Consider the following 21,483-nt stretch of genomic DNA (forward strand, 5'->3'; position numbering starts at 1 on the left):
TATGATTAATTATGTCTATAATGTTTATTAAACAAATTCATTAAGTGAACATTTGATCTGTTAACTGGTTGCATATTTTACATTTATTGCGAAACTCAGCTGAGGTACAGTTAATTATGTAAACAATGTTTGATAGCAACAGCTTTTCTCAGGTCGAGTTACGCAATAAATCTGACATTTGCAACCAGTTAACAGATTAAATATTTACATACTTAATCCCTGTGTCCTCCCAGATGAAGGTTATTTTTAAAGTAACCAACAGTTTAATGTTTAACAATTTGCAAATCAATTCATAATTGTATCTTAATTAAGTTTCTTAGTTTCTTGGTGTTTGGTAACAAGGGGCCTCAGCAACACTGACTCAATGACAAACAGATTTGTGTGTATATACCGTAATTTCCGGACTATATAAGCCGCACCCACTGAATTTGACAAAGATTTTTATTTTAAACATAAAAAACCTACATTGAAACTAATGAACTTTACACAGGCTTTAATGAAAGACAGTGTCTGTTACACGGTGTAACGGGTGAAATATGTTGCGCTTCCTTTAGGAGCATAGCGGTATTTTGGGAACTGCCTGGCACTTTTTTTTTGCCGCTATTACTGCATGTGTGGAGACCGAGGAATATGTCGTTATTATTTTCTGATGCTCATTTCTAAATTTCTTTGACAAACTCGTAACGCTGTTGCCAAGAAAAATAAAAAAGCACGAGTTTTGGAAACCTGTCTGTGCTTATATGATTTCTGTTGTAACTGGAGTTAGTGAGCTCTCCCTTCACCCAGACTCAACACGTTACAACGGCTTGTATCTAAACAGTAGCCGACCAAGAAAGTCATTGTTCACTGTCTTCCTCCTTCCTTTCACAACTATTTCTCTCTGGAGTTTATCTTTTGGCATCGTCGTGCGTTTAAAAAAACGGTTTTTCTCCCGATGTCGTGCAGCTCAGAACACAGGTGAGGTGCGTTTTTTCGTTTCCGTTCGGAAATTTCATTGGTCTAATGTTATGGGGTTCAGTTTTTGGCTTGAAGTTTGTGAAACCGGAAAAACCCAGGAAAAATTCATAAATAAGCCGCCGTTGTTTAAGCCGGGGTTCAAAACGTGGGAAAAAGTAGCGGCTTATAGTCCAAAAATACGGTGTGTGTGTGTGTGTGTGTGTGTGTGTGTGTGTGTGTGTGTGTATATATATATATATATATATATATATATATATATATATATATATATATATATATATATATATATATATATTAATATATACAGTTAATATACTGAATATATTAATGTTGTATTAATAATAGTTTTACTGTATTTCCCATTTTTTTTATTTACAAAAATAGTATATTACTTTAGTAAATAAAGTGTCCTTCATATGTGTGGTTGAGGTCATACTCAGAAGATGGTAACAGAACCAAAAACCTGTTCGTCAATTTATTAATCATGACAAAGTTTTTAAGTCTTCAAGTGAACCCACATTATTTGACTGTTTATTAGTAATATATATTGTTTGTTTTGTTTTCTTTAAATCTGCTGGAAAAATTGCTTGTCCCAAAAACTGGCTGTACTTCAGAAGATGTTTGTGTAAATATATTTAAAAACTATTCCATTAATAAATGAAAAACAAAACACATTTGAACACTTATTAAACCATTTTATGGAGAAAATTTTAAAATAATGTTTAAAAAAGTAAGATACAACCTAGTTACATAAGTGTGTACAACTTAACATTCTTAGGAGAGGTGTGTCATTTCTTTATATACACTGTAAGTATGAGGTCTTTCAAATATGTTTATTGGTAAAATAAATAAAATTAAACTGATAAATGAAACTTAGTAAATAGGTAAACATTTTTAAATAACCCCTGCATTTTAAAAACTTGCATTGTGAAAGCATATAAACTGGGATAAGTGCTTCCACGTTAGAAGAATGAGCAATGTTCAGCTGTCAACCTCTCGCTTCACTTAAATGATTAATAAACACATTTTACTCTACACTCTATTAATTATCACTTCTTAACTCAGGTAACCAGCGTTTGGCAAACAGGAGATGATATAAGAATCAAACTCAGGATTCTTCCCAATGAAAACACGTTGCATTACAGGTGCATCATTTTTCCCCCTTTAAATCTTAATGATTTACTATTACTATCAATGAATTACTATTGAGCTTCCTCCAGGTTCTTTGAGTTCCTCCCACCTCTCAAAAAAATGGATTAACTAGAGGATTGTCTAGAATAAATTACCCCTGGTGTGAATGAGTGTGAAGCGTGTGTGCTTAGTGCCCTGTAATTGACACGTATCCTACCTTATGACCAACGTTTCCTTTTAATCAGCACTGACTCCACCTCGAACATAAACATTATACAGCAGTTTCTGATAAAGAAATATTTATATTTAAAGACATGCTCCATGTCAAATAAGGCTCTAAATAAGTGCTTTATTTAAGGACAGTGCATTTGTTTGGTAAAATGTATATGCCAAGACTGTAAGTTTACTTGAGGTAAAATCATTACTTAAATATATTATTTTTTTATAGTATTTAACCAGAGTCTATTTCTCAAACCAAAAAAAAAGGGTGACAAAAAACGAAACTTGACTGCCAGTGTACATCGTATACATCATTTCACACTGCACTTATGCACATGCATATTAGTAAACTGCATACATCATATTTTTAGAGTCTTTAGTTATTCTTAAAAACTTAATAGTATTCTGCTTAAATACCTTCCGAAGATAAGCACCCCAAATTAAACTACTGAAGAAAACCAACTAAACAGCAATAAAACAGCAAAACAAAAACATTTCACTAATGTATAACAAATATGGAGAAGTATAGTTAGGATATATTTTACACTTTTGTTCCTCTCTGACGGCTGCACAGAAAATACTTGAAAGGAAATTGACTTAACAAATTGACAGTTAATAGATTGCAATCAAACATGCCTTGTTTTGTAACTATGAAATCCTATGATTGCACTCTAGAAGATACGGTATAGACAGCATTCCTGTTTGCACTGTAACTTGTTGTCTCTGATTCAGTCCTGTTCTCTTGTTCCTGTTGACCTCTGCCTATTTTCACCGAACTTCTGAAAGCTTTATTAAAATTGTATGAGCCAAAGAAATAGACAAGGGGGTCCAAGCAACAGTTGATTCCTGCCAGGACATATGAGACGTAGTACGCCATTTCCACTCGTAGCAAAAACTGACAGTTTTTAGGAAAGTACTTTTTAATGATAACTGCAACAGTACGGGTAACATTAAGAGGGAAGAAGCAGAGCCCAAAGATAACCAGACACATTCCAATCATCCTTATTGACTTTGTCTTGATTGACTGACCTTGAAGCGAATTGACGTTCACCTGCGCTACTGATCGAACCAGAAAGCTGTAGCAGATCACTGACACAGTGAAAGGCAAAAGAAAGCCAAAAACAAAGAGTACAAAGTTAATAGTAAAGTACACACTGGTATGTTTGCTTTGATGTATGGAAAGGCATTGCTTGTGTCCGTCTTCATCGGTAACAGGCAGCAGAATCCCATACAAGATGCCACCAGCTAATAGAAAACACCACACTCCAAAACATAGCTTCTTCACGAATTCCTTCCGTTTCATCCGTGATGATCTTTTGAAGTGAACCACGACCACATAGCGGTGAATGCTGATAAGTGTGAGAAAGAATATACTGCCGTAGAAGTGAGCAATGATTAAGGCTATCTTCATCTTGCACAGAAAGGTGCCAAACTCCCAGTTGTTCCCGTTGATAAAGTAGACAGCCATCATTGGGGTTGCAGGAGCGGCGAGGGCATCACTTATTGCCAAGTTGAACTGCAAAACCGTGCCAGCATGCCATTTAGAAATCCGGAAGATAAAGACCCAGAGGCTAAAGCCATTAAGAACAAGTCCTATCAGGAAGACCACGCATAGGATGATTGTTAAGCTGATGTGCAGGGTTTGTGGTGGACAGGACATGGTAGTTTGTTCCTTCATCTTCGAGAGACTAAAATAAATATGCACATGAAACTGTGTGCTCATCTGGTGATACAGCAACTGCTAAATGGTGCAGAAAAAATGAGGAAGAAGAACATGGGCAGTTCTTCTTTTTTTCTCGCTTTTTTTTTTTTTGTGTGGATCAGACAAGCTAAAGCATTATTACATCGATTCCCATTAAAAACATTACATTCTGAAAATACTACAAAATTCTTTACAAGAGCAGGGTCCATTAGGCTCAGTCAGGTAGGCTTATTAAAAAAGTGTTAGAGTGAATTAGAGCCCAACATTATCATTGTTATATTTAATATTTAGCTTTTTTACTTACAGTCACTGCACTGTTTAAATATGTACAATCACAAAACTGGGAAAAAAAAGGCAGCTTTTTACTGCTAACAATGTTCACATTGAACCTAAAGTGTTCTGTCAAAGATCTCCCGCTCTAACAAATACCTGTAACTGAGCAAATGAGGTCGGCTATAGCAGCACAAATACTAGAATTGAAATTGGTATAGAGAAGACCATCTTTTTTTCGATTCTCATGTGCAAGTGAAAATGTGATATCACTATCGTCACTTCAGCTGCCCAAACGTCGACTTAGTGACGGCTGCAACCCACATATGCATAAATTAAACTTCCTTTGTTGGTTAGACTGTTTCATTACAGTGTCTCCAAAGCACTAAAAGAGTATTTGCAACATAATAATTTATTCATTTAGCCAGACTGTGTAAAATAATAAGCGTTTTAATATAATTATAAGAATGTAACATAAGAATATAATTTAATATAATAATGTTTAATAGTTCTGCAAAACACACTATATGAAATGTACATATATGAAAGTAAAATATATACAAAATACCACAATTAATCAATACAGTGATTTTAAAAATAAACTTTGTAAAAGAAACATTAGGAAAAAGGGTTGTGTTAGCATCCTGATGGATATCAGCTTACTTAGCTTAAGTTTTTTCACATACCAAAGTATAAGGACTGCATTTCATAATGAAGGTTTAGTAATTTGTACTGTCTCTTAGGTTTCAAGTATTCCTGCTCTATAAATCAGAATCTGCTGTTATATTTTCCTCTTTTATTCCTCACAAAATAATGGCAGCTTCATCTGTTAGCTAGCATCTGGCTTTTCTAATGAAAAGCAAAATACTTTTTACCTCAGTAACATTTAGGGGAAAACTGTCACTGCTTGATTCCATGCAGTCCTCAGAAGTGTGTGTCTTTTGTCCTTTCATTATAATTCGTTCACCTCAGATAGGGAATTGATTAATTATTAAAAATGTAAACCAGAAGCTGCATATAGTATTTGAAAAAATGCTCTATAGCTAGAAGTCTAAATAAATGTTTTTTTTTTTTTAAATCCCCAATCATGTGGCCTATTTAAAATTCATAAATCATCATAATGTTATCTGCACAGGACTGAGCTCTGGAAAAACTATATTTATTTTCATATATATCTGTTTATTTGTCGACCATCTGTCCTTTCTCTCACCATTCCTTCTTCATTCCTTTCTTCCTTTCTCCATTCCTCACTCTTTTCCTTCCTACCTTCCTTGATTCATCTACCATTGTTAATTTTTGCCTATATTTACCTCTTACCTCACCCCCATGTTTCTTTTTAATTATTTGATTGTCTTTCCATTTTTTCTTTTAATATCACATATTTGTTTAATCACTCTTGGCTGTAACACTGTCTCAATTGAAAGTCCCCTGAGAAGAAAAAAATCAGCTGATGTGTTTAAACAATTCCACATTACTTACAGGTTTCATAAATCACACTTTTAACATCACAACATTTAAAATTTAAGATCAATCCTGATTTTATGAACATTTTAGTAATGATGCCCCATGGGTGTACCTTAAGCCATGAAGGTACACTCTCAGGTAAAACTTGTGTACCAAAAGTTTTAAGGCAGAACCCATGCTGTCCCACCTGAGAGAAGTTAAAAATGGGTGGTGGTCGTATTTCCTCTTTTAATCGTCCTAGGAGTGGGGACAACTTGTGTGGTCAGAGCGCTGTCATTCTCAACGTCCTTATCGGTTGTTTGCATCCTGACTCCAATTTTCCTCAGGGAGCTGCGAAAGGCTGCCATGAAGTTCTGTGACGCAAAGCAGTAGATCAGTGGATCAAGACAGCAGTTGGCTGAAGACAGTATCCAGGAGAGGTAGTATGATGTTTCCACTTTTGAAAGCAGATGGCAGTGTTCAGAGGAGTTGATCTTCTTGAGGACCACCAATACAGTACGTATCACGTTAATAGGCATAAAACACAGTCCGAAAATCAGCAAACAAATGGCCACCATTTTGCGTGACTTACTCTTCATGAGCCTGCCTTTGTGATGGCAGAGGTTGATGCCTGACACAGACTTTGCCAAGCGGATGTAGCAAACCAGCGATACTATGAATGGGATCAGGAACCCGGGCAAGAGGAGAGCGAAGTTAATAACAAAATACTTCTCGGTATGTTCTTCCTGGTAAATGCTGAGACATAGTGTGCGATTCCCTACTATGCTTGTGTCCAGAAGAGAACTACACACCACGCCTTGAATCAGCAACACGACCCAAACTCCTACGCAAAGCTTTTTTACAAAGTCCTTTTGTTTCATGCGGAATTCCTGACTATGGTAGACTACGGACACATAACGGTGGATACTTATGAGAGTAAGAAAGTAAATACTACCATAAAAGTGGGTGGTCAATAGAATGATCATGAATCGGCATATCAGACTTCCAAAAAGCCAGCGTCCCAGCGCAAAGTAAACTGTTAAAAAGGGTGCTAGAGGGCATAAAAGGAGATCGCTGATGGCCAGGTGGAACTGGAGCACCGTTCCTGACTTCCACTCTGAGGTGCGGTACTTGAAGACCCACATGCTGAAGATGTTCAGGAGAAGTCCAAGCATAGGGACCAGGCAAATCAGCACAGAGATAGAGACAGGCTGGGACTCCACAGTACATGCTTCGTAGGAACTATTTGTGTAGTTCATTTGGAGATTAAAACTGATTGAAAGAAACGTAACAAAACTAGATGTTATGCTCTTAATTTACACATTTACATGTATTTGTGTAGATATTGATTTTAAATTATTTGCAGCATGTATTTTTTTTGTCTATAAACAAATCTTAGAAATGCTCTAAACTAAATTTGGACTAAAAATATAACAAGATTTTTACTTACATTCTCTCAGGGCTTTGAAGACGTAAGGAAAGAGCAAGCCAATTCACCGCTCTCACTAATCAAACTTACCTCAAGCGTTGTGCGATTTTCTGAGACTTCCTGTCTGCTTTCATATTCATAAATAGCTTTCAGAGGATGTTCTAAAGAAGTCAAGCTGACAGAAGGAGCCTTGCACTGTGAACATTCAGTATATAGATGCTCCTGCCCCTTTTAAAACTATATATGTAAATCTGACTCTATATGTATTTTTCATGATGCCTGACTCACGACATGAAGACATGAAGAATTTTCAATTTCAAGAATTATGTCTCTCAGTTTGCCCTTGTCTTGCCTGTAACCTGACACAAAACCAGGTATTAAGATAATGCTCAGCATTTTTCAATGTTGGCATCGGAGTGCAGGTAACCAGTCAAACCATGTACTTTCCCATGATATCAGGCCTTATTCTACTCTTCATATTACACTCAGTTTCCAATACAATGTTTATTATTTTCTTTGTTTCTCTTTTAAAAAATAGTTTTATTTTAATGTAATGGTGTAATAATATTTGAGTCAGATTTGTACTATTAACTGAATAATTCATTATTTTATTAAAAAAGATAAAAATAATAACACCCCTCGTGTTATGCACTTCCCATTGCACAGCACCTTAAAAAAAAATTTTTTTTAAACATCGAGCCCTTTATTGTGTTTAAGACACACATGCATAAACATTTTGTGTATAATCAACAAACAAACTTATAAAAGTATAAAGATTTACTTTTAAATACACAAATATGCTCAACTTTATTTTCATTGAAACATTTACATGCTCTTGGCATCCAGACAGTTCGTTTCTCCAGTCATTCAGCTGAAATACTTTGCCTCTTGTCAAACTTGCCAAAGGTTTTCTTCACTAGTTGGAGATTTCTTTCTGGCCTTGTGTTCTAGTTCATCTCTGAGCAGTTCAATAGGATTTAGGTGCAGTGACTGGGCAGGTTATTCCATGGTAGATAACACTCCAGCCGACTGTTTGCTCTCTAATTAATGCTTGCAGAGCTTGTTTTAGCTCATTGCCTTTTTGTATGGTGAAGATTCCAATTGACTGCAGTCCAGATTCAATTGCATAGTGTTGAAGTATAAAATGGTAAAGCTCTGCCACCTGGAATAAGTCTAAACCTTCCCTGATCCAAAACAATCCTAAGCCACTGAGATTCCTCCTCAATGTTTGACTGCAGTTTGGTATGACTGCAGTCTGCTCTCCATCTTACAAAAGTTCTTCTGTTAGAGCCAAAAATGGCAAATTTGGATTTGTCTGTCCACAAAACCTTCCTCCAGTCATTCACTATCCAGTTCTTCTGTGGTTTTCCATTTGACCTAATTTATGTATATAAACAAAAGAAACAATTAAAGACTATAAACATGTACAGAACTCAATACTTGATCGGGACTCCCTTTGCATGAATTACTACAGCAATGCGGTGTGGCATGGAGGAGATCGGTCTGGGTCACTGCTGATGTGTTACGGAACCCCAGGTTGCTCTGATAGCAGCCCTTAGCTTTTCTACATTGTTTGGTCTGGCGTCTCATATCTTCCTCTTTACAATACCCCATAGATTCTTCATGGGGTTTAGGTCAGACTAGTTTGCTGGCCAATCAAGCACATGGATACCATGCTCCTTAAACCAGGTATTAGTATTTTTTTTCCTGTTGGAAAATGAAATCAGCATTTCCATAAAGCTGGTCAGAGGAGGGAAGCATTCAGTTGCTCTAAAACCTCCTGGTAGATGGCTGTGCTGACCTTGGACTTGGTAAAAACACAATTGACCAACACCAGCAGATGACATGATGATCCCCAAACCACCACTGACTGGGTAAACTTTACACCTCAAGCAACTTACATTTCTCTGTTTCTCCAGACTCTGGGACCTTGATTTCTAAATTAATTGCTAAATTTTCTTTCATCTGAAAAGCCCACTGAGCAACAGTCCAGTTTTTGTCCTTTGCCCAGGTAAGACACCTCTGGTGTTGTCTCTGGTTCAGAAGTGGCTTGACACAAGGAATGCATCAGTTGTAGCCCATGGATACGTCTCTGTGTGAAGGCTCTTGAAGCACTGACTCCAGCTGCAGTCCACTCTTTCTGAAACTCCCACAAATTCTTGAATAGGCTCCAGTTTCACCTTTTTCTACTGCATTTTTACTTCCATTCAACTTTCCATTATTGTGCTTGGAATGTGCTATATAATATACGAGTTTCACGTTTTTTATTGAATTACTAAAATAAATCAACTTTTAAATGATATTCTAATTTATTGAGATGCACCTGTAGTTGTTTTTTTTTTGTTTTTTTTACCCAATTTGGTAATCTGCCAGGTCCCACCGAGCAGCCAGCTCTCCACAATCATACCACAAGTTAAAGCAGAAGGCTGATACTATAGTTTACTAAAATACGTGAATCCAGTCAACCACATCTTTTCAAACAGGTGCTTATTCTGTGTCACAGAGTAACATAATCTTCACATGAGCCTCTACATAAATACATTTTGCTAGTCTTACAGATATCAGCAATGGAAAAAGAGAGAGAGAGAGAGAGAGAGAGAGAGAACATGCTGTCCTTTGTAACCGACCAACAAGGACAAATTTACTCCGTTTGCTTCCCTTCAGTGCCAAGTCCTCAAATATGTGGGGTGGGGGGGTTTCCTTGTGGTTGCTATGTTTACTCGTGTTTATGTTGAAATGTTCTCATGGGTAAAAACAGCAGTGCTGTGAATATACGTTAAATTGCTTGCCTTCCACCTCCAGTGCAATCTGACGTGCAGCCTGACCAGTCATATCAACTCTGTAAACAACCTGTTGCTATTTTGTGGTTAATAATGTTGCACTGTGGATCATGATCCAGTCCTGAGGATCGGGAGGAAGGGGAGAGGATAGAACATTGCATTTTTTATGGTTGTTGATATTTTAGGTTTTTTAGCAAAGGTTAAATCGTATCTTTATTTATTTATATATTGTAGGAGTTCAAACCACACAATGAGACATCATTCATATTCTAACACCCAGTCATGATTTCCGGAATAAGGTGCGAGATCGGCAAAATTTCCCTTCAAAGTATCAGAAGTGTCCAGGGGAATGCCCATGAATGACTGCCTTGTGTAAGGACAAATAAATACATTTCAGTTTCTAATAAAACTTTCTAAATTCCTGTTTTCGATTCCTGTTTATTTACCAATGGGTAGTTCCTAATTTAGCTAAGAACAATACAAAAGAAGAACTTTTGTTTACATATTCAAACTTTTTTTTTAATTAAATGTACATGCTTTATTAGGATTAAATGAAGGCAAACACTGGACATTTAGAAATTTGAATTACTGTATAGCAAAATTTGATGATATATATTTTTGTAGGGGTGTAACAGTACACATATTCGGTGCATGTGTAAATCTTTTGCAATATTCTTTACGTGCGGAACATGATTAAAAAAATATGTTTCCTCACGATCGTATTAAAAGGCAAACTACGTTTGTTTAGTCTACAATTTGCACTTTCAGAGTAAAAAGAAAAAAAAGAAGAAAATAAATAAATAAATAAATTTCCCAAACCAACTTTAAGCGCAGTGTCACTGTAGCTGCTCACTCAATACCGGAAACACAGTTTATAGTGCGCACGTGTTCTGTACATGCGCAAAATCGCTGCCACATGTCATAGCAAAAACGTTTTTATGATGATCTGGTGATATGGATTCTTTAGTGTTTTATGTCCGGCTTCAAGAATTTATCTTAAAAAGAGAAAATCCTGATAATTCCACATATTAAGGGAGTGAATGAATGAAGGATTGAAGGAATGAAGACATTTGTTAAAGTATTCTGAAAAAAGTAAAACATATCTTTAGAAAATTATATATTACACATACAACACATTCACAAAAAGTTATATAAACATTTGTATTACCCAAATGGGGTCTAACAAATGTGAATTATTTAATATTTGCATTTATTTGATTTTATTCCATCAATTTAATTTGTGCCGATATAATCAATACACTAAAAGTGTAGTGTAATTAGATTTATTCTATTTTATTTTTTATATATTTTTTTTATTTAAACCTTCTTCTTTCGGCTTCTCCTATTAGTGGTCGCCACAGCGGATCATCCTGCTCCATACCCCCCTGTCCTGTACATCTGCCTCTTCCACCCCAACCACCCACGTCCTCCCCCACCACATCCACAAACCTCCGCCATGGCCTTCCTCTTTTCATCCTTCTGATTCCTGACTCGCATATTTGATTTGACACGTTTTACACTGGGATGCTCTTCCTAACGCAACCCTTCCCATTTATCCGGGCTTGGGACCGGCAGTAAGAGTGCACTGGCTTGTGCAACACTAATGGCTGGGCTATATTTTTTTTATTTAAACCAAGCAGGCAAAAAAAAAATTTTAAATGGTAAAACGTTGATGTTCACTAATGTAAATAATAAAGTGCATTAATAAAAAAAAAAAAAGCAATTTTATGTTTTGTATTTCTTCCCCATAACCTGTACCCTTATTTTGTCTACTGTAGCATGCCAACAAAAAAAACGTTTGCTTTAAAGCCTGAGAGAGTGATGCATAATCTAAAACTCAGGAATTCTGGGTTTTGTAATGATTCCTGACTGCACATCCTAACAGGAGAGGACAACGCAAGAGAAGACAAAAGACAGCATGTTTGTCTGTGGTGACCTGTGAGAATCAACTCCACTTTAAAATTAGAGGAAGAAAATTAAAGCACAAACAATGCAGCACAGTTCCTCAGTTCTAGTCACCAGGGTGACCTTCTGTGGCAGAGATTTCAGATTAACAATTTTCTGTTAATATTCTGTAATAATGAACAAAACTGGAAAACATAATTAAGATAATTTTACATTTTTATTTATTTACAACTGGGCTTGGCTACAAACAATCCATACACCATACAGTCAGTCACAACGGTACTGTACATATACATAATCACTTTTAACTGATACAACAATGAAACCAAACCACATGTTAAAATACTCAGTCATAACAAAAGCTCTAGTCCTCAGCGGTGCCATTCTGGACCACGTGTTTTTTTAAAACGACCTCAGGATAAGAAAAAAAGCGAAACGAACAAATTACGCTACTGAAATGCAGCTGCTTCTCCGTCAGTCTCTGCAGGACTGTGAGGATCAGAGAGGAGTGGTGGGCGTGGAGGGGACGCTGACTGGGTGCAGTCCCAGGTCCAGGCTCGGAGCTTCCTCGGGTTCAGGTGGACTTTGTTTAGACGCCTCGATCTTTTCCAGCAACTGTGTGTAGAGCTCTTTTAACGGCTCACTGCTCTGTGGACATAAAATAGAGCAGGATTACAATGATGATGGGAAAAGCCGTTTTTGACTTGTGTGCTTGCACTATAGACTCCTACAAAAAAACTTTAAACAATCAGGAATTAACAAGCAAATTTGGGCTTATTTTTATTCTAATTAATAAGAATGTTCCTTTCAGACACAGCAAGTGTTGCAGCTCAAATCACAGCAAGCGCATCAGCTCACACACCACTTTTTCTTTTTTTTTACACTACTCCATCTCCACCTCAGTCATTAGCGCTGTTTCGTTTTGTCTTTGACATCGCGTACAGGACCATTTTTTAAATAGCAACATTACAATAAACAAAATGTATTAAACCTTTTATTCAAGGACCTATATTTGTTTTAATATTTTCCAGGCCTTGAATCCATGTGTCTGATTTCAAGTACTTTTCAAGAAGTGTGGGAGCCCTGATTAGACAAACAAAAATCCTTTTTTTTTTAATGACGATTGCAAAATAAATATAAAAGCATGAACAATATACTGTATGCAATGTTTCTCTAGACATTGTATCATTTTAGTATTAGCTACAAAAAGCTTTGACTTTGTCAGGAGGAGGAAAGAAAACAGAGATATTACTTAATATGCAAAAACACCAAACACATGTAAAGCATAAACTTACCCTACTTCCACATGTAATAATAATAATAATAATAATAATAATAATAATAATATAAATGCATTATTACGGGCTTGTCTAATGGAGCTGTACCTGCTTGGGTGGCTCGAGTGTTTTCATCAGTGCTTCCATGGAGGATGAGTGCACTTTCTGGTGAAGATGGTTCAACAAGCGTAGTGTGTGTCTGTGCACATTCTCCTTGCTGAAAATAGTGTTATACAGATGTTGTGAGTTAATTAAGAACATGACGACCGTAAGAGTCTCAGTCTCAGAAAGCTTTTATTCTTTCTTGAAAAGCTAATTTGCTTATAAATGTACATGGTCCTGGACAGAAAATAAGCAAATGTGCTTATAATAAGTGTTTACAAATATAGTCTATATTATCCTACATGGAACAGTTTACTAAAAATTTTTATTAAAAAGAAAGTAAGCAAATTCTCATTACCGTAATTTCTGGACTATTAAGCGCACCCAAATATAAGCCACGCCCACTGAATTTTACAAAGATTTTTATATTAAACATAAATAAGCCGCACCTGTCTATAAGCTGCAGGTGTCTACACTGAAACTAATGAACTTTACACAGGCTTTAACGAAAGACAGTGTCTGTTACACGGCTTGTATCTAAACAGTAGCCTACCAAGAAAGTCATTGGGGGAAACAAAAGTCTGAAAAAAGTAAATGTTAATAAAAGTAAACAGTTGAAGAAATATTTTGCAACTAATGAGGTTAACTGAGGCATATTGGAAAACTGTTCGGTGGTCAGACTAATCAAAATTTGTATTTCTTTCTGGAAACCATGGACACCACATTCTCTGGACTAAAGAGGAGAGGGACCATCTGGCTTTTTATCATCGCTCTGTTCAAAAAGCCGCATCTCTATGGGAGTGCATTAGTGCCTGTGGAATGGGCAGCATTTGGAAAGGCTCCTTCGATGCTCAATGGCTGAAAACATATTTTCAGGGAAGTTCTTGCATATTTGAGCAAAACAATTCTAACTGCATACTGCATCTATTACAATAGCATGACTCTGTAGTAGAAGAGTCTGGGTGTGGAACTGGCCTGCCTGCAGTCCAGACCTTTCATCATTCGAAAACATTTGGTGCATCATGAAACGAAAAATAAAAACAACAAAGGACATCCAGAAGTGTTGAGCAGCTAGAATCTTGTATCAGTCAAATATGGGACAACATTCCTCTTCTAAAACATAAGCAACGAGTCTCCTCAGTTCCCACATGTACAGTATACAGAGAAAAGACGTGACGCTACACAGAGATAAACATGGTCTTGCTCAGACTTTTTTTACAGAATGTCCCAACATTTTTGTAATTGGGGTTGTAAAATAACCGACGTGACGGCACAGATACATAAATGTGGCTGCCACAGGGCCCAGATAGAGACCGCGGGTCTGAGTTGGTAAACCCTGATATGAGTCACCACTATATATTAAGTCAACCGCTATAAATGTGTAAAGGAAGTACTGCAGCAGAGCAAAGCCCAGGCTTGTTCACTAGAAAACTGACCTGGAGGAGGATGTGAGCAGGAAGTTGTCAAAGACAGACGTGCAGAACTCCTCGTTGCCGAACTCATCAGATAGAAGAGTCACATGGCCGGTAAGGAGATGAAGAAAAATGTCTCCAAATGCCATATCATTGTATGTCTCAACTGCAGGGATGGAGAGAGATACACACACATTACACGTTGGACCACTTCAGGGAACCATAGCAGTGATTTCATAGCAGTGTGTAAATATATAAAATACACATTTACTGTACTTGTCTGTATATTTAATAGGTGGTAACAATAAATCACACCGGCAATGTGCAGGAACATTTTTTTACTATACTCGATTACTTATAAATGGGTTCATATACATTTATTTGGGAATTATTTACTTCCTCCTTTTCTTTTTCCCAGTAAAAGAGGTGTGGTCTCTGAGTATGTCAGTCCCTCTAAAGAAGGTGTGGTCTCTGAGTATGTCAGTCCCTCTAAAGAAGGTGTGGTCTCTGAGTCTGTTAGTCCCTGTGAAGGAGGTGTGGTCTATGTGTCTGTCAGTCCCTGTGAAGGAGGTGTGGTCTATCTGTCTGTCAGTCCCTATATCTCTATATCTTATATCTCTAACATACAGTATTGTAACAAATACAGAGCATGTACCAGTAGCCATCTTACCCAGAGCAGGAAGCAACCTCTGTAGAGCATTCTTATTCCTCTGCTTAGCGATATGGAGAACATAATACAGACCCATCTCACACGCAACTCTGTTTTCCTGCAGATATCTGAGAAGATCACAACAAAAGTAATAACTGGGTAATAGACGTGTAAATGTGGGTACACACTGTGGACATAGTGTCTCTTTGGAAGGTGTGTGGAATTACCTGGTGAAGGTGTCAGGGAGGGTATTGGGGTAAGTGAGGGAGCTCTTCTCTTCACTGGGGAGCTTCTGTTCTACAGTGAATGTGTAATCGTCCACCACTATGGACATCATTGCTGGCAGGAAACGTGTAACAACTTCCAATTCCTAACAAACGATACGTGACAAACAAACAAAACAAATAATGCGTTTATTTCAGATTTCCATCACACACACACACACACACACACACACACACACACACACACACACACACACACACACACACACACAGTTTTTCCCTGCAGTGACTGCGGCGGCTTATAAGCAGGAACCGCTCCACATTTTTATACAACACAGCTGCCAGATATGGTAATATTATTAACATTATTAACTGAAGAACTTACCAGGCGTGGCTCTTTGAACACTTGACTGTCAATCATGTCCCAGGCTCCCTGACCGAGACAGAGCATCCTGAGGAGTAGCAGTAGGTCTGGACTCTCCTGTTCATACACAAAAACTGCTTTAATACTCTGATATAGGGGTGCAGTGGTATACGCATTCGTACTGATCTGGTTTGGTACAGGACTCACAAGTGTACCGAATGCAATGTTTGTGTTACGTGCGAAACGAACATATTAGGTGGTGAACGGCAAGTTTTGTTTAGTCTCGTGCGTGAAATCGACATTTCCTGTCAATGTTTTTGCCACAGTCTATAGATTTATTTGCGTTTTATGTACAGCTCATGTATCGAGGGAGTGAGGGAATGAAGGAAGGATGGAGGGAAGGATTTCATTTATGAATAAATAAATATTTTGTGTTTCTTAAATGAAGACGTTGGTTAAAATATGTTGAAATAAGTAGAACAGTTGAGTAGAACATATCTTGAGAAAATTAAATATTAAAAACGTAAAAAACGCACACACACACATACACATCTGTATTTCCCAAATGGGGTCTAACAAATGTAAACTATTTAAATAAAATTCACTAAATAGGAAGATTTAATTTGTACCTATTTAAAACATTACTCAATTTAAATCAATATAATAAAAGTGTATTGCATTAATTTCATTTGAATAAATAAGGCCTATTTATTCGAGTTTGATCTCCCTGAAGAACATCTGTATAAACGTTCTAAATATATCAAAGGATCTCTTAGGCACAGACACAGGCTCGTTTTCAACCACCACCATTATTATTATACTCTGTTCAGAAACTCGTACTCTGGGCAGGGCATCCTGGCTGAGCAGCTCCTGCAGGTTCCTCACTGTGCTCAGGACAAGTGTGTTACTTGCAAACGGATCACACAGGATCATAGAGAGGTCCCTGTGAGAGACAGCCGTACACAGAATGACCACAGTGCTGGAAAACGTTTTTGTGTACATCAAGAGCAAATTGCTTTGTTGCTTTTATTGAACTGGTCGTACCCCAGCACTTGCTCCTGGCCTTTCTTCATACTGTCCAAGAAACCCTGCAGCTCTCGGGCACGCTTGGCATCAACAAACTTTTCTCTGATGCAGGCGTCCAAGCACCAGGTGAACTGCAAATAAAATCACATGCATTCTTTTACATTCTGGTGTACTGTTTTTAAACCTGCTTTTTTACACAAACAATTATTGGTCCAATTGAAGTTTTTAAGCACTGAAAATACATCGACCAATTATTATATTCTCTTTTTTTTCCCTTTCTTTTTTGCGCTAAAATAGCATGTGGACCAAACAATACATCTCATAATAAATTGGATCAATAAATAAAAATAGTTATTAATTTTAAAATGAAGTAACCACCACGATAAACGGGGGATTACTGTATATTCCTTTATGACTCATGGAAACGTCATGAACCAGATCGGCCACAAGGTGGCAGTTCAGTGCAGTGTTTTGAATTTTCTAAGGTCCCAAAAAATTCTCTTGGCATCTGCAAACAACAAAGCCTTGATCTGCATATGCAAAAATGATCTCTGCAGTAAGGAAGAATAATAACCCAGTAAGTACCACTACAACCAGAGGTGGACATCAGCTGCTCACCTTGTGGCAGGGGTCGACGGAGCAGATCTCGCTGACGTCCAGATCGTGCAGGGACATGAGGAGCTCGGCGCGCAGGGTGCAGTAGTGCACGTTCCGTGTGCGCAGGAAAAGTGTCCTGAGGAATTGCAGCACCATGTCGTACAGCTTGACGTTCTTCCCGATCATCTGGGTGAGCTTTTGTACAACCTGTTACGAGCAACAAATTCGCATTTATCCCCAACCCATTCTCCGTTTCAACTCTTTAACGTATCAAAAAACGATGCGTTTAATGAGCGTGGCGGCGTGTACCTCTCCCTGTCGCCGGGTTTTAGGAGAAGGGCTGAAGAAGTTATGCAGGAAGGAGAGGTCGCTGCTGAAGAGCGCAGACTCTTTCTCCACAATGTACTGCTTGAGCAAAGGAGAGACCTCATCACCAAACAGAGCCTGGTTATCTTGCCAGATCTGCCTCTTTACCTCCACGGCACAGACTTTATACAGCTCCTTATCAGCCATCACCTGCTTCAGCTTCTTCTCTGGAACCTGCACGAACAGGACAAAAGAAATGAGACGGAAGTGACAGACCCACTTTACATCGTTAATACCAGAAAACATGACACCATTCGTCTCTCACCTTTGGTAAATGTTTCATAACCTGCATGACCACCGGCTGAATGGACGGCATTTTGACCAGCGGAAAGCTCTTGTCTAGAAGTTCCTCCAGCTTGTGGTATCTAAGTCGGATTGAATATACACAGTGTTCCAGATTAATATACACATGCCATTTTTGTTCGTGTTTCCAAAACAGTCAGTGTGTGTGAAGATTTGTGTTGTTTTTTTATCCCCAATGTGGATGTTATAACACGTGTAAAAGAACTGACGACATCAACAGCTGTATTGACAGTCTTAGACCATCCAGCGTAACATGCCATTAATCAGTGAACAAAACAGTGTAAAATTGGTCTTTATGTGTTTCTGAGCCACTGTAAATCTTTCTCTTTGTGCGCTTTGGTTAGAAGTGGATGAAATACAACTGTATGCACATCTGCCAGCCTCTGAAGGATCCTGCATCGAGAGCTTCTTGGGACTCCAGAGACACCAGAAGCTTCAAATATCTGTTTGCTGCTAAGCAGTGGCTTTATTTTTTGTAGCCACCCGTATAATACTATTAACTTGTCTGACAGAAATCTTTCTTAATAATAATAATAATAATAATAATAATAATAATATATCTTGAGAATATAAGAATAATAATCGTGTGATAGTTTGATGATCTCTGTTCGGTTTCTGCGATATATCGAAACGATTCCTCGAGTAATGCCAATAAAAAAATGTATTGAGGCAAATTATTGAACCACACACGGAGCATTGTGTTTCCTCACGGACCGTTATTACTGATGCACCACTCGCTAAACTCAGAGACAGAAAGTTTCCAAAGTTTGGGATCATTTCAACTAAAACATAATGAAAATTAAATGTCATGCCAGTGCACTATTTCAGGTTTGTCTTGTAAAGATCTAGAAGTGTAAATCTTGTTTGAAAAATAAATACAATAAAAAAGAACCACAGGATAATGTTTCATCGCAGATGTCGTGTTCTTACCTGTCCTCATCTTTGCCTTCAGCAATGACAGCAACTCGCTCCATCAGCTTCTCCCGGAGCTCGTCAAACACAGACTGGTGAAACTCCAGGCGAGGAGTGCCGTGAAGATCAAGGAAAGGAAGCGCAGACTGCAGCGTCGGTAACAATATACCATTCTCCGTCTGCACAGAACCATATCAGCTGCTGTGGTCAAGCAGAACCTTACATAATGAGTTTTATCCTTCTGATAGTATTAAATCGGGGACTAAATTAATCCACCTCGAAATACCATCATCATCATCACACTACGCCTTTAGGAACCATCAACATTAGAGAGAATCGCATACAGTTAAAATGAGCTCCATTAATAAAGCAAAAAACTCAATCAACACGATTCAACAAGTCTCCTTTCACTGTAGCCACAGCTGCACCCCTGAAGCTGGACTGCAGCCCACATACGTCATCTCTAGCAGAAGCATCAATATCAATCTCAGAATATGACCTCGGGTTTTTCATGTATTTTTCATGGGGAAGTAAAAAGTAAAGTATAAATGTACACTTTTTTGACCGTTTTGGCCGACCTTTCCTCACAATGTCCAGCTTTTCTTGAAAAACTCTTCTTAAAAATGGCCTTGTAAGTGTATCGGAGACCAAATCAATCTAATTTTCAGCCACATAGAATCAAAAAGCTGCTATTAAATCCACACAAACATATGCGAGTGACCTCTCTATCAATCCAGTCGAACGACATGAAAATGCCAACGTTATTGCGTGCCTGCTGGATGGCCTCGCCAACTCACATTCTGATTGGTTAAAGCAACAGCTTCAAGCAACATGTACTTTACACTACAGGCGCTCGAAGTGCTGATTCTGAAGGCCTCATGGCAGATTTCTCTGACTGGTAACACGTGAAGTGCTGAAATCTGATAGAAACTCAAACAGAAGCTCACACTACTTGGAGCAGAGCAACCAAGAGAAAAGCTATGAAATGAAGTGACTACTGGGAATAAATTTAAACGTATTCATGATAAACCTGATTAAAACGTAAGTCAGTGATTCTGATAGTGTTTAGGTCAGCAGAGTAGGTCTTGCTGGCCCTGATGGTCCGTCGTCGCAAATGTCAGTCAACCTAATCCATGCTCGGAAACACAAACATTTGTTAAAGGATATACAGTAAGTAACATTTTTCAGCATGTTTTCTTTATGCTTCAGTATATTAATCACTGTTCTCAAGGCTACTATTATTAAAAAAAATATTTAGTGCTCTCGTCTTCTTCTTCTTCCAGTCGCCACAGCAGATCATCCATCTCCACACCCCCGTCTTCTACATCTGCCTCTTTCACACCAACTACCTGCATGTCTTCCTTCACCACATCCATCCATACCCCATGTCCCTCCTCTGCACATGTCCAAACCATCTCAATCTCACCTTGTCTCCAAAACGTTCTACATGTAATAAATTTATTTCTAATACTGTCCATCGTCATCAATCGTAACAGAAATCTCAGCATCTTCAGCTCTGCTACCTCCAGCTCCACCTCCTGTCTTTTACTCAATGCCACTGTCTCTAAACCATACAACATCGCAGGTCTCACCACAGTCCTATAAACTTTCCCTTTCATTCTCACAGATAGTATATGCTTTGATATACATTATTTACAATAGTTAAACATATGCAATGTTAAGCAAAATAAAGCTTGTCAGTAAAATGAGATTAGACTTTGGATCAGATTTATAATGTTTAAGTAGGTTCTAGATTTTGAATAATCCCGCCCATATTCTCTAAGCCCCGCCCCTATAATCAGCAAATATCGAGTGATTGACAGGAGGCGCATCCAAACCAATACCAGTATACACAGACGGGATTTCTCACTGGTTTAACACACGTTTCTGAAATCCACGTCTTGATACACTAAAAAAACATCTTTCAGGTTAAAATAAAAGAAATTGATTACTGCACCTTTAACGTGTTCCGTTTAAATGAGCCAGTCTGATCAACGCATCAGTTTCACATCTCTCACACACACGCACTTTTTTGTGTGGAAAGCAAATCACTTATAAGGAAAAAGTCTCACCGTATTCCCACAATGGAACCAGTGTGCTAATAACAGTTACCTGAAACTGGTCAATAGCTTTCAGAGGCTCAGTGCAGTTCGTCAAAGTTTCCTTCAGATCTTCGCCATTGGAAATCCCGAGCTCAGGCAACCCGGCAAACATCTTGCGCTGACTGTAGTTCTGCTCTCCTGCAATACTTTTACTCTACACGCTGATGCGCGTTGGAAAAAATGAAATAAAATAAAAACGACACTCGCTGAAAGTGTATTATTTTTAGAGCGCTTTGCATTTACACGCTTCCTGAGCGCGCAACAAAACCGACCGTGTAGCTCTGACCTGCCAGCTCAATAGTTCCGCATGCAA

At 37.9% G+C, this 21,483-nt stretch overlaps 3 protein-coding genes across 4 annotated transcripts; all 3 read right to left on the minus strand.

Annotated features, from left to right (window-relative positions):
- Positions 1-1,615: 1,615 nt before the first annotated feature.
- Positions 1,616-4,133, minus strand: LOC124380668 (P2Y purinoceptor 4-like). Its single transcript, XM_046841859.1, has one exon. The coding sequence runs from the start codon at positions 4,028-4,030 to the stop codon at positions 2,966-2,968; it is 1,065 nt and encodes a 354-aa protein (XP_046697815.1). The 5' UTR covers positions 4,031-4,133; the 3' UTR covers positions 1,616-2,965.
- A 681-nt stretch (positions 4,134-4,814) lies between these two features.
- On the minus strand, positions 4,815-7,700 carry LOC124380706 (lysophosphatidic acid receptor 6-like). Of its 2 annotated transcripts, none has more exons than XM_046841915.1 (2): positions 7,242-7,700; positions 4,815-6,994 (listed from the first exon to the last, which is right to left on the minus strand). In XM_046841915.1, the coding sequence occupies exons 1-2, from the start codon at positions 7,289-7,291 to the stop codon at positions 5,941-5,943; spliced, it is 1,104 nt and encodes a 367-aa protein (XP_046697871.1). In that variant the 5' UTR covers positions 7,292-7,700; the 3' UTR covers positions 4,815-5,940. The 2 variants fall into 2 exon arrangements, with proteins under 2 accessions (XP_046697871.1, XP_046697872.1); XM_046841916.1 differs by having other exon boundaries at positions 7,173-7,700.
- A 4,334-nt stretch (positions 7,701-12,034) lies between these two features.
- nelfb (negative elongation factor complex member B) lies at positions 12,035-21,462 on the minus strand. The gene is made up of 13 exons (XM_046842408.1): positions 21,181-21,462; positions 19,087-19,247; positions 18,119-18,218; positions 17,797-18,027; positions 17,509-17,694; positions 16,909-17,021; positions 16,705-16,807; positions 15,886-15,981; positions 15,504-15,646; positions 15,298-15,404; positions 14,652-14,793; positions 13,222-13,330; positions 12,035-12,484 (listed from the first exon to the last, which is right to left on the minus strand). The coding sequence occupies exons 1-13, from the start codon at positions 21,280-21,282 to the stop codon at positions 12,335-12,337; spliced, it is 1,743 nt and encodes a 580-aa protein (XP_046698364.1). The 5' UTR covers positions 21,283-21,462; the 3' UTR covers positions 12,035-12,334.
- Between the last annotated feature and the right edge of the window lie 21 nt (positions 21,463-21,483).

This window comes from Silurus meridionalis, chromosome 27 (genome assembly GCF_014805685.1).
Source record: "Silurus meridionalis isolate SWU-2019-XX chromosome 27, ASM1480568v1, whole genome shotgun sequence".
In the NCBI taxonomy this organism is placed as follows: Eukaryota; Metazoa; Chordata; class Actinopteri; order Siluriformes; family Siluridae; genus Silurus; species Silurus meridionalis.